This window comes from Notolepis coatsorum (assembly GCF_963971535.1).
Source record: "Notolepis coatsorum genome assembly, chromosome: 17".
NCBI classification, from domain to species: domain Eukaryota; kingdom Metazoa; phylum Chordata; class Actinopteri; order Aulopiformes; family Paralepididae; genus Notolepis; species Notolepis coatsorum.
In genome coordinates, this window is record NC_140181.1 from 21,934,146 (window position 1) to 21,952,968 (window position 18,823).

The following is an 18,823-nucleotide window of genomic DNA, read 5'->3' on the forward strand; positions in this document are numbered from 1 at the left end:
GTCGTATAGACGGTTTCAAAGTGACAACGATAACATTGTAAAAAGGAGCAGAGTTTTGCGATGTTAGCTAATGCAATGGTTGACAGGAAATAGCCAAAGCATGTCATTCAGAGTCTGAATGGCTACGTCATCACCTGCTAGTTCAAAACCTCTACTGCCTTTAACCATGAATGCACAAAAGACAACTTACGGTCTTGAGAAGATCTGCACTTAAAATGGACATCTTGGGTTCCAAGTGTCTATAAATTACAACGTTGAGTTGCAGTTTGCACAAGTAAACAACTCCTGTAGTCAGCGTCCTACAGAGACATCACAGTTGTAGTGATTGTAAAATATTAGGGCCATCTGTCCCGGATATCTTTTTTTTTGGGGCTTGGAAGCTTCAGTAGTAATTATCAGCCAATAATCAAAACTTAATTCTACCCGCTCACAAAGTTTCAATATGTGGGCAGATTGGTTACGGGGAGTTATGGGGTAGACACGTTTTCTGAATCTTCTCATGACTAAATGTCCTTGTTTGAAGAGGAACTGATTTTCAAAATGAATGTTATTATTTGGAGTGGTAAAAAAAAAGGCAAAATAAACCCCCAATAACCAAGCATTATCATATTGATTTCAGTCTGTGATAGTTTTTCATTTTGATATATTTTTTTTTTGCATCTGTGTTTTTGTCCTATTTATTCATTGTCTAAATGATCTAAGATTAATACATTTTCCTTTCTTTATTTTGTGCTTTTATAATTTTAATATGCCTGTAAAATCTCAACATTGTTGTAAATGAGAGCTTGCTCTCAACAATCATAAACGGATTTTGGCATCGACTACCGTGAAGCGTTTGGGTCAACCCTGGTCAAATCGAACTGATAACCCTTGGCTAGGTGAGGCTGGAGTTTCTTTAGTCAGTGCCTTCTTAGAGAAAAATAAGAACTTATTTAACCTTGAGGGTGTACCCTTTTGACAAAACCGCTTTTGACAATTGGAGTTATACTTTTTTTGCAGCCCGATCCCGCTTAAAATATAAGTAGTAATCGACCACAGGAAAAAAGGTACATCATTTACATTATGTTATAGCCATAAGTCATATATTTATGTATTGTATTGTAAATGTAACATGTGTACATGTGTATTACAAATAAGTACATATATTACATAATATGGAATATTATTCCAAAAATGTTTACTTTTTACATTTTCAGAAAACATGTACGTTCCCCTGCTGGGGATCAAACCATAACCTTAACCCTAACTTTATGTCTTAACCATAACCGTTAAGCGAATGTTAAAACTAACCTGAACTCTAACTAGTTAGATAGTGGTGAGAGCACTCGCCTGCGACTGCAATGATTGTTGGTTCTACTCCTGGTTGCAGCGTTTATTTTGGACTTTTGCCGATACAATATCTAAAAATATGAATTATGGCTAGTGATTTATTTATGTTTTCTGATGAGACTGTTTTTTTTTTTTTTACAAGATGGTAAAGTCCCAGAAACAAACCCTATAACCATTTGCCTTTTCTTTAATCTGAGAGTTTGTGTGTTGAACAAGAGTATGCAATGAAGGAGGGGGGTATTAGAGTGAAAGTGGGGTATCAGTTAATTTACAGTACCTAAATTATAAGAGTGGGCTGGAGGGGAGATGTCAGAGGACACCAGACAAACAGACAGAAGCTGCCTGGATCTGGGTGTCGATGACAAGCTGAATGCTGTGTGAACCAAGGCTGAACCATACATAATCATACAAGAGTTAAGACACTACAAAAAACGACAAGCTCAGGAAGTGATTTTATCTTGGGATATTTCCTTCTAACTCAAATTATCTTAGAAACTGGCAGAAAATGTTGCTGGTTTTAGGAAGAGAGTCTCTTGTTTCAGGATAATAAGACGTCAATTGTATCTGCCAGCGTGATAAGACAATTTGATCTTAAAGGAAAACTCCAACATTTTGGGAAATTAGCTTATTTGCCATCTACCCTGGAGTTAGACAAGAAGATACCTTTTTTCTTCTCTGTGCATGCAGTAGGAGTAGGAAGACGTGCACCGTTAGCAGCTTAGCCTCAGTCACTGGAGTAGGTTCCTCCATTAGCCTAGTTCCCAACGTCTTCCTACTCCTACTGCATGCACAGAGAAGAAAAAGGTATGCATCTTCTTGTCTAACTCCAGGGTATATGGCAAATAAGCAAATTTCCCAAAATGTTGGATTTTTCCTTTAAGAATATCCAAAAAGAAGCTTGAAAACTTGAATATAAGATATAATCACTTGGCAAGCGTGTGATTTCACGCAGTGAATAAAGTGAACCCAACAGTGAGCAGTCAAACCCAGAGCCATACATATACAAGTTAGGCAAACCTTGTGTAATCTATATACGACAATGAGCGGTAGAACCCAGAGCAATATATTTCATGGTTGTGGTCAATTCACTTCACTTACAATCCTTCCAATTCAAAATGGACTGTACATTTTTTTTCAGACTTCAAATATTTGAAATTGAATTGACCCCAATCACCTTGCTTAATCTGTACCTGTGTTATTATACTAATAGCAGCCCAACACTTAGAGCACACAGGTGGGTTCATTGGTACAGTCACTGGGGCTGTGGCTACTCTCCGCATCCCTCTTCCTCAGCTCTCTGCCTGGCTTATGGTGCTGACCGCTGAGGCCGTCGTGGGTCGGCGACGACTGCTTGCCATGTTCCTGGTGGTTCCCGTGTTCCTGGTGGTTCCCGTGTTCCTGGTGGTTCCCGTGTTCCTGGTGGTTCCCGTGTTCCTGGTGGTTCCCGTGATTGTGGTGCTGCCCGTGGCCTGGTTCACCGTTGTCACCGACTCCAACTCCGCTGCCGCCGACCCCTCTCTTCGTGGTGTCATCCGTGGGTTGGAAGTTGTCGCCCTGGTGGTTATCATTGCCGACGTCGCCTCCCGGCGCCACCTGCAGGTAAGCGCGGACGCGGTGGTGTCGGATGTCTGCTCTGTCACTGAAGTCGATGACGCGGCACTCGTAGGTCCCCTCATCAGTCGGCTTGATGGACGACAGACGGAGCTTGTGGGAGATGTTGCTACCGGCAACCTTCACCACCTGGGGGAGGACGACAGAGAGAGAAGGTGAGAGTTGGAAAGAGAGAGAGAGAGAGAGAGAGAGACAGACAGACATAATCCCCACCAGGTGTTCCTTGTGTCTCCATTACGTTTACATAAAAGTGACTTGATAAACATGACCCAGACTACAAATCTCTTGAGGAAACGGTACAACATCTTAAGCCATCAAGATGCTGCCTCGACACACTGCCAACAAGCTTCCTTCAAAATGTTTCCTTCAAGCTGCTCTGTGACTGATTTCCTGCAAATAGTCAACAGCTCTCTCCTATCAGGTGTTTTTCCAAAGGCTCTTAAAACGGCAATTATTAAGCCTCTACCAAAAAACGCGTAGCCTGAACGCCTCTCTAATTAGCAACTACAGACCCATATAAAATCTACCCTTTATAAGTAAAATTATAAAATAATGACTTAAGGTTTTCAAACGTGCATAAACACTGATTCCAGCTACATTTAAATCCTAGTGTTACTGGATCTTAGTGCTGCTTTTCATACTATTGACCGTTCAATACTACTAGACAGACTGGAAAACTGGGTTGGACACTCCGGCATGGTCTTCATGGTGGTTCAGGCAAGGATTAGTTCAGGTCCTACCTGCAATTACATATCTGAGCAAACTAGCATGACATGTGGGGTACCTCAAGGCAACATTTTGGGACCTCTTTTATTCAACCTCTATCTATATGCTCCCACTAGGCCTAATCACTTACCATAACTATGCAGACAACACTCAATTATCCATAGCCCTCTCACCAAGTGACTATGCTCCTATAGACTCAATGACTGGATGTGCCAACATTTGGTGCTCATCTTGATTCCCTTTATTTGACGTCAGAAATCTTGGTGTTATTATTGACTCAGATAATTAACACCCACATCAAATCTATAATAAAATTTGCCTATTATAATCAAAAAAATATAGCAAGGATTAGAGGATACAAGGAAACAAGCCCTTCAAGCCAATAGTTTGAGCTCGTGTTGAGAGGGAGGTGGGAGCCACGGCGTGTTTCCAAGTTCAAGTGTGCAGTTGTGGAACTATTTGAAGCAATATTACACTCAAGGTCATGCTGTTATACTGAATATCAGCATGGCTCTGATTATCTTCACTACTCTGCCTGATGATATTCCGTATAACGGCACTCCCTCTTGTGTGTTATTTCTTAATTATTAGAGCTTCTTTGACACGTATGTATTTTATTATAATTTTTAAATGTTGTATGTATTTTATATTTATTTACTTTTTCAGTAACCTCCTGCACACACTCATACAGTCCCACACATTCACACCTGGGAGCTGACCAGGCCAGTACAACAACAGTCTCCTACTGTGGCCCACTGAGCAGTTGGGGTTGGGTGCCTTGCTCAATCAGCAGTAGTTGAAGGAGGGAGGGCGAAGCTGTACTTGTTCACTTCTCCAATCAGATTTCCCTCTCAGCCCAGTCTGTTTAATACCACCTCATAGATCTGTTCGCTGTATATGTCAGACTCAGTGTGCACGCGCATCAAGGGGGCAAAAGGAACTTAATCCTGGTCAGAACAACTGGGCAGACTAGAATATATTTGCATTTTTTAAGCCATGCGATCTAAACAATCAATCCATGCCAAAGCTAGATATGTAAAAAGTGAAAGACTCACACTCACAGCCATGCTGATTTGGCAAAATGACATTCCGCCGTTTTAGTTTGAAACTACTTTTAGTCAGGGGAATGTCATGGTTTCTCCATAGAGCCCCATCGTACTTTTTTAAAACTAGGTTTTGATTGAATCTGACAGACACATTTCACATGCATTTATACCGCCGTGGTAGGTGTAAAAATGGTTGACAGCTCAGGCTTATCTACGATTCAACAACGGGCCCGCTCTGGAGAGAGAATATGGGTCACAGGGGGGTTGCTATGGTGACAAGATAGCAACCAGGGGCAAAGTCACAACAATCGCAGTGGAAGGATAGAGACGAGGAGCTAGTGCACAGAGCTAGTCAAGGTCAGCATTCCTTAAACGGCCCGACGGCAGGCCGTCACGCACTTGTACGCACGTTGCGGCACTTTGCCCTTGTCTGTCGGCTCCAGGCTGCGTTTTCGGCGATCAACCAATACATTGTTGGAAAGTTGAATTTGCCGCGTTTCGATCGTCACCCCACTCAACCTATTGCGTGCTTGCAGTCTCGTGATCCCGCCACCCCTCTTTTGATTTTGAGCCAGGCAGACATTCTGACCTGACTGCTGCTGTGACCTCACTGTCACCCGTCCCCCGAACTGTGAATCACTAAAGACACTTTTAACTGCTGCTGTGACCCATTGTCACCTCCATATTTATATTGTAAACACTGTGAATCAGAACGTGCAATAACGTCAATGTTACTCACTGTGCCTTGTATATATCTTATACCTTTAAAAACAAAAATATCTATTTTTACCTTATTTTTTAGCACTCGCTTGTATTTAAATTGTAAAAAACTAAATTGTTAAGTATTGTGTGATTTTGTGTGAAGGGCGGACTAGCAAAGTAAGATTTTCATTGTACGGCAAACTGTCTGGTTAACTGTGCACATGACAATAAACAATCTTGAATCTTGAATCTTGAATTGAGTTACAAGACAAAACATCCGGCGAGCGTCACTTGACAAGCCATTTGGACAAGTGACCACGTCCTGTTTGCCCCTGTCCTGAGCGGACCAATGACCCCTGACGGTGAAGATTATTGACCGCCTTTGTAGCCAAGGAGTGTCTGCTCCGAAAGCGATCCCAGACGAGCGCTAATAGTGGGGGAAGGTGACACAAGAAGACAAAGAAGTCCATTGTTTTGACGAGAGCCTCTGAATGAATAGGAGCGGACGGCCATTTTGGATAATCATGCAGAATTTTTACCGGTACACACTAGAGCTGGGGCGGTTCCTGACTCATCCGGGTTAAAAATCAGGAATCACGAGTCCGAGGTCTCCATTAACCCATTGATGAACATTGTTACTCAGCTGATAGAGTTGTACCCAGGGGTGCAGTGCTGGGCATACGCGGTCAAACGACGTTTGGGCTTCGTCACTGAGGCCGAAGTGCGCGCATCCTATTATTATGCAAAGTCTAGGTGGTAAGTGCCGCGGCGACGACACAAAAATGACTTGTCGCCGGCACTTATCACCTAGACTTTGCATAATAATAGGATACCGACAACCAAATACAAGCCCTGTAGGTGGGGGGTTGCTTGATCTCTCGACTGGAAGGATGAGACAAGGTGTATCATCTGTTCTGTGCGCAACCGAGGGAACATGTATGCGCGTGCACGCGCGTGCGCGGGCGTTTGGCCTTCGCCCATATTACGACTGCACCCCTGGTTGTACCCTTCCTGCTGTCTTGTTGTACAAAACCTGTAAGCCGCTTTGGATAAAAGCGTCAGCTAAATGACTAAATGTAAATGTAAACCCGGATCCTATGAGTCCTCTGTCTGACTGGCTGGCTGCTGCAGTACTGCCTGCTAAGTACACACAAAATGCCCAATTGCACAGCCCTGCTATTCATCTCATCCCACTGTATTGTTATTTTATTCTAATTAGCGTATACTTGACCACATCTTGCACAGTTGTACAGCCCTGGCCTATTTTAATTTCATAATTATATTATATTATATTGTGCTTCTATCTTAATTTAGTTAATATTTCATCTGATTCTGAAACAGAAAGACAGCAGACTCAGATGATTCGTTCAATGACTCGGTTAGCGGACTCACCGGAAGCACCGCGGACTCAGATTCGTTCAATGATTCGGGTTAGAGATCTCCTGTTAGCGGACTCACCGGAAGCACCAAGGACTCAGACTTGTTCAAAGATTCGGGTTAGCGGACCCCGGTTATACTCTTATGTATATGTAATCTCGTCGTCGCTGAAAATGAAGGAAACCTCCGTGCCTTTCAAAATAAAGGTTGAATGAATTCCGTTCACTACATACATACCTAAGTAAATGGAAGATTGCTCCACTTCTACAAGGTCCATTTGCATGTTCTTGGTATCTAGGGACATCTAGGACCTCAGTGAATGTATTCCCAGTGGCTTGCTTAAATCGTGATGAAACAAAGGAGAATATGAATTATGATTTTTCTTTGCATCTTTGACAGTGAATAACACCATGCTAAAAATGACCAGACATAAGAGACTGCCACTGAGCTCGTTCAGTACCGTCGAGATCACGTGTACAAAAGATCTAAGGAAATGAATAAAGTGAAGATGATTAAGCAGAAGGTTTTGTAGATACAGTACTGAATTCTGCCATCCGGACCCATGCAATTTGAAATATTATTATTGAATAGAATATGAGGCCTATAAATTACCTTATTATAGCCAACTTGCACACTATGGATCGGGCCAAATCTCCTCTTTCAAATTAGTTCAGAGTTCAATTTGGATTTAGTATCACCAGGTGTGCATGAAGAACAGAGAATGAAATCTACTGTATGTACAGTAGGTTTTTTATTCTTGCAACAGCTCCGCCATTTTTAAACTGATTTCAAATCGGATGGTTGCTAAATGCTCAAAATAGGGGAGACAAACTAACTGCGCTCCAATATATGCCAATAACGTTCAGTTTTGTGGTATATAATCCCAAGTAATAAGAGAATAAAAAAAATATTTCATAAGCAAGTCATTTGTTTGAAGGGAGCTAGAAGCCTTTGGGAAGTGTAGTTTAAAAAAATTCCAATGCTCATTGAAAGCATTGGATGTCCTCAAAACTACATTCAGCGACGGTCGCTTTTTCAAAACAACACATTTCAAAAACTAAAATCTCACTAATAACACTTTACATATTACATATACAAACGTATTGCTTACCAATATCAATCAATTAATCACCTGCACGGTGATTGATTGATTGAAAATTGTATTAACAGATTGCAGAATGGGTACAATATAGTACGGCTCAATACACACAATTGTTAAGGGGATGCAGAACAGAGAAAGACTTTCGTCTTGTTTAAAATGGGTCCCCCATTTTCAATTCATAATGAATTGTAAGTAAGGGTGCAATTAGCACCGTGCAATCCATTCTTTTTGGATCCCGCCCATAGTGTTTTAGCCAGTCGAAAATTCCACCAAACAATTGCCGCCATGAAACAAACAATACACAACGCAGAGGTGGCCAGGAGAGGCAATGAAGGCTGATAACGATCAAGTGACACTATAATTAAACAGCTCAAACACGGTATGATTGTATACAGTGAACAGGTCTATTGTCTGTCTGCCTCTCCGTCCGTCTGCCCATTGATTCAGTCAGTTTGTCTGTCTGATGCAGGAAGGGTTGCAGCAGAGGCTCAACAGTACAACACTTACTGCTCCAATCTTCTCTTTCTCTGTTTCTCTCCCTCTCTCTCTTCTCTCTCTTTCTCTCCCTAAGGTCAGCAGATGCATGCCAGTACAGTATTTACAGAGCAGCTTGTTTCTCTGTTACATTCTGTCTCTCTCTCTCCCTTTCTCTCTTTCTTCTGCCCCCCCCCCCCCCCCCATCCCCCACCCCAACACAGTTGTGCTGGCAGCCCCCCAGGACTGCTCCCAGAGACTCTCGGTCAATAAAACTGTCTGGCAGAGAAACAGTTTGAGGAGAGACATGAGGAGAAACACACAGACATTACACACACAACACTCGCTCGCTCGCACACACACACACACACACACACACACACACACACACACACACACACACACACACACACACACACACACACACACACACACACACACACACACACACACACACACACACACACACACATTACACCACTCACTCACAAACACACACACATATTACAACACTCGCTCACACGTGCACACACACACATAAACTTAATATGTTTATGTGAAATAATAAATGTTTTACTGTATCACAGAAAATGTAAGACATTTCACACAATCTACAGGAACGGACAGAGCAGGCTGTTCTTCCTGAGGAGACTCAGGTCGTTCGACGTGTGCAACCGACTGCTGCTATCTTGTGGTGAGCTGGCTAATCTAGAGGTGGTGGCTGAGAGGAGGATGAGGAAAAAGCTAGAAGCCATCCTGGAGAACCCCTCCCACCCCCTCTATGAGGAGCTAGCCAGAATGAAGAGCACGTTCAGCCAAAGACTCATCCCCCCCCGACACACCACAAACCACCTGGGCCGGTCCTTTATACCGGCAACCAAGGGCTCGGACGGCTGGCTCTGCGGTCAGGAGAACTATCACTATCATTGTCAGAACTCGAGACTCATCCACGTGCACTCACTGGACTATCTTGTTTTTTTGTACTTTTTTATATTGTATTTGTATTTATATTTTATATTGTATCTATAGTGTATATAGATACTGGTATGTGGACTGTGAAGCTCTATACCCCCCCCCCATGCTGCTTTGACACCTGAATTTCCCCAAGGGGATTAACCTGTTAAGCTGTAGCCCTATTTTCAGAAATCTCGCCTAAAGGTACATGCCTAAGTAAATGGAAGATTGCTCCACTTCTACAAGGCCAATTTGCATGTTCTTGGTATCTAGGAACATCTACTGTATTTCCAGTGTCAGAAATATTGTGTCTGTTACTGGCTTGAGTAAATTGTAATGAAAAAAGGGAGAATATAAATTATGATTTATTTTTGCATCTGTGCCGGTGAATAACACCATGAATACATTGAGGTTCTTTTGATTACTGACTGAGCTCATTCAGCACCTTCTTGAGATCAAGTGTAAAAGAAATCTAAGCAAAAGAATAAAGGGAATATGATAAAACAGAAGGATTTGTAGATATAGTAATAAATGATAATTGATTTAAATTATAAATTCATATTTGACCTTGAACTTGACCTTGACCTTATTATGGCCAAATCATACATCTATGGATAGGGAAAATGCTCCTCTTTCCAATGGCAGGGTTAAATCTGGATTTAGTCATTTCCTTGCGGTTTTACGATAAAAGAGATATAATTCGCATTTTTTCGATAAATTCTTATTTTCGGTAAATCGTATAAAACATCGGTAAAAATGAAAATATACACTTTGACTACTGTTTTGATATGGTTATGGTCTTTACTCTTGGCAAAAAAAAACAAAAAAAACCTAAATCCTCTTAACATCCAAGGGCCCACATGTGGGTCCACATGTGGGCCCTCATGAGGACGATTCGCGATGCCACTTTGCCGACCTCTAGTGGCTCGGGTGTGCATTTCTTTTAATACAAGATAGAATTAAAGCCCTATTTGTTGCCTGTCGATTGCCCTTTCAGGTGACAGAATCCGTTCAGCGGTTCTCGAGTTACATGCCGATATGTGAGGCGTGCGCCAAAGTACGCAAAAGTACACATTACCACCCCCGACTCCCGGGGCTCTAGCTCCGTCAATCATTTGGCGATCTCGAAGATCTTTGGACAGGGTTGTAGCCAATGAGTGTGGCTTTCCAATGATACCCCATGATATGATACTTGGGGATCTAATATGGTCTCTATTGATCGATTTATGATAAAGAAAAGCAGGGTCCCCCAATTGGGGGACCTTACGGCTTAAAGGATCATCTTATCTTATCTTACAAACATCAACATAATTTATATAATAATAATAAAGTACAAAATGCATTGTGGAAGAATCTGTGAGTCCATGAGGTAATGTGTGTGTGTGTGTGTGTGTGTGTGTGTGTGTGTGTGTGTGTGTGTGTGTGTGTGTGTGTGTGTGTGTGTGTGTGTGTGTGTGTGTGTGTGTGTGTGTGTGTGTGTGTGTGTGTGTGTGTGTGTGTGTGTGTGTGTGTGTGTGTGTGTGTGTGTGTGTGTGTGTGTGTGTGTGAGTGAGAGAGGCAGGATCGGCTACTCAGAGAGGGAAGAGGTCCTGTGATATACTGGGAGTCTGGGGACATCATTCCGTGTGATGCTCCCAGATATAAATATTCCCCCTCCCTCCCTTCCATCCCCCTCACACTCAAGGTGAGAGAGACAGAGAGAGAGCAAGAGTAAACGAGAGTGAACAACACATCTGTGTGTGTGCGTCTATTTGTGAGACAGAGAGAACAAGCAAGTGAGACCGAGGGCACCTGTGTGTGTGTGCGTGTGCATGTGTGTGCATGCGACAAAGAGAGAGAAACATAGAGAGAGCAAGCAAGAGCGAGCGCACCTGTGTGTGTGTGTGTGTGTGTGTGTGTGTGCATGCAACAAAGAGAGAGACAGAGAGCAAGCGAGAGCGAGCACACCTGTGTGTGTGTGTGTGTGTTTGTGTGTGCATGCGACAAAGAGAGAGAGACAGAGAGCAAGCGAGTGTGTGTGCATGTGTGCACAGTCCTTCATACCAGCGGCCATCAGGCTCCACAACAGTGGGCAGCGACTAGCAGCCTCCAGGCACCACAACAGGGGGCAGCGACAGCGACTGCTACCAGACATTGACCTGGGACTTATAGGAACCCAAGGAGGACAACCTACACTACCTTAGGCTTACTGCACCTTAGGTGGATACTGTGATACTGTGATACTGTGAATAATGTATATTCAGTGGATACCGTGATACTGTGAATAATGTATACTCAGTAGATAGTAAATTATAACACTACCTTAGGCATACTGCACTTTATGTGGCTCTGTGAATAACGGATGCTGAATGTGATTGGACCAGTCCCGTACACAGACACAGACAGTGTGGCAGAGCAGCCAGCCGCTTATGCAGAGCACTGCTCGCAGTCAGAGGAGATAGCGAGGATGCATTTGTCTTCCACTTTACTTGATATCACTCCAGAATCACGTTTCAACCAAGTCACTAACATAACGTTGCTGTCATGAGCCTGCGCTATGGTAGCCTACAAGTGATAAAATAAATAAAACATCCAACTCTTGCGCAACGTCTCTGCAAACAGTAGGGCGCAGGCCGCATTAACACTACACTTTGATGTCAAGTAGGGGCCGCAAAATATCATCCCTCGGGCCGCAATTGGCCCGCGGGCCGCGAGTTTGAGACCCCTGATCTAAAGGTACTTAGGGATGAATTGGCTGCTTGTTATCGTATTCTCATGAAACCAAAGTGAGATTTAGTCAGACTTGTGAAGATCCTTTGCAAGGTTTCCATTGTCCAACAATTATCGTTTTCTTTTACCGGGAAAATCTGCTGAAGTCTGACATAAGTAAATCTCCCCGGTCATTACATAATTGTCCTGTGAAAATAATTCCCTCTTGTTTTTATTTGGTTACAAAGTAGTATTATGCCAACTAAAAGTGGTTGTTTTTGCCACTGAAACTGAAATCTAGCTCAAACCGAGATGTGTGTTTACCTTGCGATATATATATCTCCCTCATAGAATTATGTTACATAATAGATATCTCCCTCATATAAATAATATGTTACAGTATATATATATATATCTCATATAAGATGTTACATTGTATCTCTCTCATATAACGATGTTACAGAATATCTCTCATAGAAAGATGTTATAGTATATCTCTCATAGAAAGATGTTATAGTATATCATAGAAAGGTGTTACAGTATATATCTCTCATATAAAGATGTTACAGTATCTTGCTCAAAGAAAGATGTTACAGTATCTCTCTCTCATAGAAAGATGTTACAGTATCTCTCTCATAGAAAGATGTTACAGTATATATATATCTCTCATAGAAAGATGTTACAGTATATATATATCTCTCTCATAGAAAGATGTTACAGTATATATATCTCTCATCGAAGGATGTTACAGTATATCGCTCTCATATAAATATGTTACAGTATATACAGTATATCTCTCTCATAGAAAGATGTTACAGTATATCGCTCTCATATAAATATGTTACAGTATATACAGTGTATCTCTCTCATAGAAAGATGTTACAGTATATCGCTCTCATATAAATATGTTACAGTATATATATCTCTCTCATAGAAAGATGTTACAGTATATCGCTCTCATAGAAAGATGTTACAACTCTCATCAAAGATGGATTGCATTACATTGTTTCCCCCCTCATGACCGAAAACAAATGCAAATAAACTGCTCACCAAGGTAACAGTTACTATTATAGAACAAAGGACAGACACTCACACTTATTTTGGTGGCATCCTTTGGCATGTCATCCTGAGGTGCCACCTGGAAAAAAAGATTTGACAGAAATAGAAAATGTGAATTTAAAATAAAATGCAATAAAGTCAATAGGTTACCCATAATATGCCTTATTTATCAAGCTGCTAAACTATTTAGTACGATAAGTATTTATATATGCAGTTACAAAACATGTCAGCAACAAATGAAACAGTACTGAGTTCTTACTGTAAACGTGTGTGTGTGTGTGTGTGTGTGTGTGTGTGTGTGTGTGTGTGTGTGCGCGTGCGTGCATGCGTGTGTGTGTGTGTGTGTGTGTGTGTGCGTGCGTGTGTGCGTGTGTGAGTGAGTGATTGTGTGTTTGAGTGATTAAGTGAAAGAGAGAGCATGTCCTATTTGCCATGATTAACATCTCAGCAGCAAATTAGCAGCAGGACAGTACTGAGCTGTTAAAAGATTTAGCATGCAGCTGTTTCAGTGTTAAATGAACTGAACCAGCATTCTAGGTCTATTTGAAATATTTAACACACACACACACTAGTGCCGTTGAGGGTCTGGACTTGCTTATCTCCTTAGTACCGAAGAACCGATGAGGAACAGCTTGTTAAAGAGGTGTTTCTCCTACCGTTCTGTTATGAGGACGATATGTCAGACTGTCAGACATACTCGTTTCTTACCAGACTTGCTCTGTGTCTCAAGAATTCGGCTGCATTATGGCCAATCAAATCAGCTCTTCTCATTCCCTTTGAGAACAATATGTGCCTGGCTACATCGGAATACAGTAACTTCAACCAAGGCCAAAGAGCTCCAATGGCAATGTGTGCATGTAGATAATTATATTATATATTAGGCTCTACCCGCGTCATTTGATTATGAATGAATGGATGATTAATGTTTGTATATGCATTGACATTTGTAATTTTAATTCATTCACTTTAATCATATTTAAGATAAATCTATGATCTCCACTGACCCAACACAGATTTTGATAGGAGACAGCTTGCAGATAATTATTCTACAGGCTGGTCAGTCTCACACAATGTAACGTGTCTCAGTCATGTCACTCCTCCATGTCACTCTGCTGAGAAGGTGATCGGCTGCAATCTGCCATCTCTCCAGGACCTGTACGCCTCCAGAACCCTGAAGCGTGCAGGTAAGATTGTGGCCGACCCCTACCACCCCGGTCACAATCTGTTTCACACACTCCCCTCTGGCAGGAGGCTGTGGTCCATCAGGGCCAAAACGTCAAGCCACAAGAACAGCTTCTTCCCCTCTGCAGTGAGCCTCATCAACAAGGCTCGGGACCCTCACTGACACCCCCCACTGTGTTACATTAACACACCCTTAATAATTTAGGACCTGCTCAGAGGTCATCAATCGGCACGCATGCGATGCATGCATGCGATTCGTCTCTGCAACAAACCCATATGTTTGTATATACAATCACAACTATTCATACTTGTTCATACTTCACTGTTCATACTTTTTGCACATTACCGCTCAATTGCACAGCCCTGCTAAATATTTCATCCCACTGTATTGTTATTTTTATTCTAATTAGTGTGTATACTTGACCACATCGTGCACAATTGTACAGCCCTGGCCTATTTTATTTTATAATTATATTATATTGTATTGTGCTTCTATTTTAAATGCGTTTATATTCCATTTTTATTGTATTCAACCTTTTTATTTTATTCGACCGTAATTGTCTGCCTGTTAATGTCGCACCAAAAACAACCCAATCAAATTCCTTGTATGTGTAAACTACTTGGCAATAAACATCTTTCTGATTCCGATTCTGATAAGTGAACGAGAATGTTCGCTTAATTATATATATAGTCTATATACACATCTTTTCCAGCCAGCACAGTAGCCTATAATAGTCCACATCCGACGGGACAGTCCTCAGTCTTCCTCACAGTGGGCCTAGCAGACCCCCAGTCTAACTGTGCTGCTTGAAAATATTTTTTAATATAAACAATAACTGACTGTGCGCATGCCTCTGTGTTCTGCATATCATAGATGGAGAACACAGCGCGACCCCCATAGTGTCTCTGCCTGTTCTACTTCTGTGTCCTTTTCTCTTGCGCTGTGCTCCTCATGGTTGCATTTGATTATCTCAGGTTAAATAACTGTCATCGAACGCAGGTCACCATGATGTTTTCCATGCGTAATGATGCATATTGATTGATTCTGATTCACACATGAATTCAATAACCAAGTGTAAAGCGTACATAGCTTGTTGTTGTGATTAACTGATTAGAAGGTTCCATTGAGCTGACAGATTTACTTCAGGGATCAAATGCACAGTCTAACATTAATAATTTGGGCATAATAAATGTCATCGTGGTACAGAGTTCAGGGGGATGATGACAGCTGAGGGAAAGAAGCTGTTCCTGAGTCTGCTTGACTTGGAGTGGAGGTTCCTGTAGTGTCTCCCGGGGGAGGGGAGGAGGTCAAACAGTCCATACTTATGTGTCTGACTATGTTCATTATAACCGTTTCAATGACCCGTTTACTTTTGTGCCCGTCAAAGCATCGTGTGGAGGACTAACACCAGGGGGAGCTGGTTGGCGTCGGTCTGGTAGTCGGTAGAGAGATGCGAAGAGGGTGTGTATCCCCGAAGACGCCACATGTGCGGGGTCTCTTCGGCTCAACCACGGGGAGCGAGTGGACGTGTTGGCCACGAGCATTCTACTTTTGGAAACGTGAAATACCAATTGTGCACCGGAGCAGAAGAAGTAACGCCGCGTGCCGTAAGCTTATCAATACCAAGTATAGGGATTTAGGATACGCCAAGACGAAGAGGACGTTCGGCAGATGGACTGTGAAGATGAACGTTAAAGTGTTGCGTATTAGAACGTACAGTCGGAGAGTCGGGTTAGCCATCTCGGCTATTAGCTTATAGCTAAAGTGGAGTGCACTAGCATTTTAGCTTAGCACGTCGCATCGCCGGTTTCCAGCGGCAGGAGGATTCAGACACGAGAGATTCTACTGGACGTCCACAACATTGCTACCGACTACCTGCTGACCGCCAGACCAGCCCCCTTCTAAGTATCACAGGTGACGGTTTCTCGGGACCTTTTACGGCCAAATAACCCCAGACATTTGCCATGTGGGGCTAACCAGCACATCGTCTATAGAGGCGAGTCGAGTAAAGGTACATTCCGCACCTGCCGCGGGGCTAACCAGCACATCGTCTATAGAGGCGAGTCGAGTAAAGGTACATTCCGCACCTGCCGCGTGTTTATTTTGGTAGCATGCTCGGGACCGAGCGAAGGGGCTGTCCTGTTTTGGGCCACTACGTAACGTAGTATTTTCTGTACCTAAGAGGCAGAGAGACTGCATACGGAGGAGACAGTACGGGGAGCACTTGTTAATATGACTGTTAATACTCAAATTACAGTAAAGCTCTGCTGAGGACTGTATACCTGTTGTACTGTGTCTATAGTCATTCATTGAAAATAATTAGTTAATTGCCGCCTGTGTTGCCGGTGACCCATGTACACAGAGGGGTCTTACACTAACATGATTTCTCAACAGCGGAGCAACGAGGTAACATTGTGGGGAAAGACTGCATTGATCGCCACTATCACCGGGTGTGAGGGGGTACGCCGCTTACTAGACTGGACGCAGTTATTAAGGGGGGGGGGTTACAGGGTATTGCCGGGTATTTGCCATTATAATATACATGACTAATGTACCTGTTCCTAGGTTGGTAAATCCTAAGGCCCTGCCTACTGCATCCCTATCCCTTATGTCTAGCAACATGGCCACCACAGTTGGGGGTTCGGTGGGACTTAGCTCCTCCTGCTATCCGGTGTTAGTATTTAATAATAATAATAATAATAATAATACATTTGATCTGTATAGTGCATTTCAAAGTACTCAAAGACACTTCAATTATACGTAATCTCAAAAGGAAGTGACAACATTCTCTGATCGACCAACCTCATTGGTTGTCCAGGGCTGGTTGTCCGTCCAATCGCGGTGGTTCCTGATGTACCACCATTGGATCTCCAGCGAATAGGAGGGAGTCCCCGCCCCTCTGAAAGAGCAGGCCATCTCCACATCCTGGCCTTTCTCAACAGTCATATCGTGAGGCACCTCCGTGAACATAGCTGGAGAGAGAGAGATGGGGGGAGGGAGGGAGGGAAAAAGAGGGGAGAGAGTTATTACTTTAGTTTAGTTATTTTTTCTTTTTCTTTTGAAGCTTCGAATTAAAATTGAAGCTCGGCCCCGAAGCTTCGATTGCCAAAAAAAGCTTCGAAGGTCAGCCCTAGGAAACAGAAGAAAGAAAGAAAGAAAGAAAGAAAGAAAGAAAGAAAGAAAGAAAGAAAGAAAGAAAGAAAGAAAGAAAGAAAGAAAGAAAGAAAGAAAGAAAGAAATCGGGACACAGAGAGTAAAGGAAGGACTGACAGAGGGAGAGAGACGAGTATTTGATTCAGTAAATTCCTTCATCCCAGAAACAGCCACCCCTCTACCAGCTGTGATAAGACTCCCCCTCCTGTTCAGTAGATCCAGGCCATCTCTCTAGGTGTCAGCCTGCTGACGAAGCTCTTTCTCTGGCTGGGTGACCTCACTGGCCTCCTGACCCTATAAGCCAGTGGCTTAACGTGACAACAGAGCACAGATCATATCAGTTACAGTATGTACTAAAAATGCTTTTGATCGATCTATATATAAATCTATACCCAACATCCTGTGTGTAATGTAATGTATGCAATGCTGTAAAACAGATGCTATAGTGGTAGTAACACAGGGAAAGGCACCGCCTACAACTTTACTGTTGTATATTTAGATGGTGGCATTTAGTGGCATTTTGTGGCATTCTTAGTGGCATTTGGTGGCATCTGAAGAGTTTTATTCCAAAATAAGATATCTACCATTTGAAGCATTGTGACAAAAGGGCTGCTGCTATGAGCATAAGGGACTGTAAATAGTCTCCAACACAATATCCCAGCAACTCCAATAGAGCCTGCATGAACTCCAATAGAGTCTACATGAACTCCAATAGAGTCTACATGAACTCTAATACAGTCTACATGAACTCCAATAGAGCCTGCATGAACTCCAATAGAGTCTACATGAACTCCAATAGAGCCTGCATGAACTCCAATAGAGCCTGCATGAACTCCAATAGAGCCTGCATGAACTCCAATAGAGTCTACATGAACTCCAATAGAGTCTACATGAACTCCAATAGAGTATACATGAACTCCAATAGAGTCTGCATGAACTCCAATAGAGCCTGCATGAACTCCAATAGAGCCTACATGAACTCCAATAGAGTCTACATGAACTCCAATAGAGTCTACATGAACTCCAATAGAGCCTGCATGAACTCCAATAGAGTCTACATGAACTCCAATAGAGCCTGCATGAACTCCAATAGAGTCTACATGAACTCCAATAGAGCCTGCATGAACTCCAATAGAGCCTGCATGAACTCCAATAGAGCCTGCATGAACTCCAATAGTCTACATGAACTCCAATAGAGTCTACATGAACTCCAATAGAGTCTACATGAACTCCAATAGAGTCTACATGAACTCCAATAGAGTCTACATGAACTCCAATAGAGCCTGCATGAACTCCAATAGTCTACATGAACTCCAATAGAGCCTGCATGAACTCCAATAGTCTACATGAACTCCAATAGAGTCTACATGAACTCCAATAGTCTACATTAACTCCAATAGAGCCTGCATGAACTCCAAT

The 18,823-nt window shown here is 42.5% G+C and overlaps 1 protein-coding gene across 1 annotated transcript in view; it reads right to left on the minus strand.

Annotated features, from left to right (window-relative positions):
• Nucleotides 1–2,550: 2,550 nt before the first annotated feature.
• Nucleotides 2,551–18,823, minus strand: part of vstm2la (V-set and transmembrane domain containing 2 like a) — a gene marked incomplete at both ends in the record, with an annotated part of 117,230 nt that continues 100,957 nt past the window's right edge. Inside the window, 3 exons of the mRNA XM_084333654.1 lie at nucleotides 2,551–3,069; nucleotides 13,103–13,147; nucleotides 17,054–17,223. Coding sequence (XP_084189780.1) covers nucleotides 2,551–3,069; nucleotides 13,103–13,147; nucleotides 17,054–17,223 — 734 coding nt within the window. The remainder of the gene's footprint in view (nucleotides 3,070–13,102; nucleotides 13,148–17,053; nucleotides 17,224–18,823) is intronic.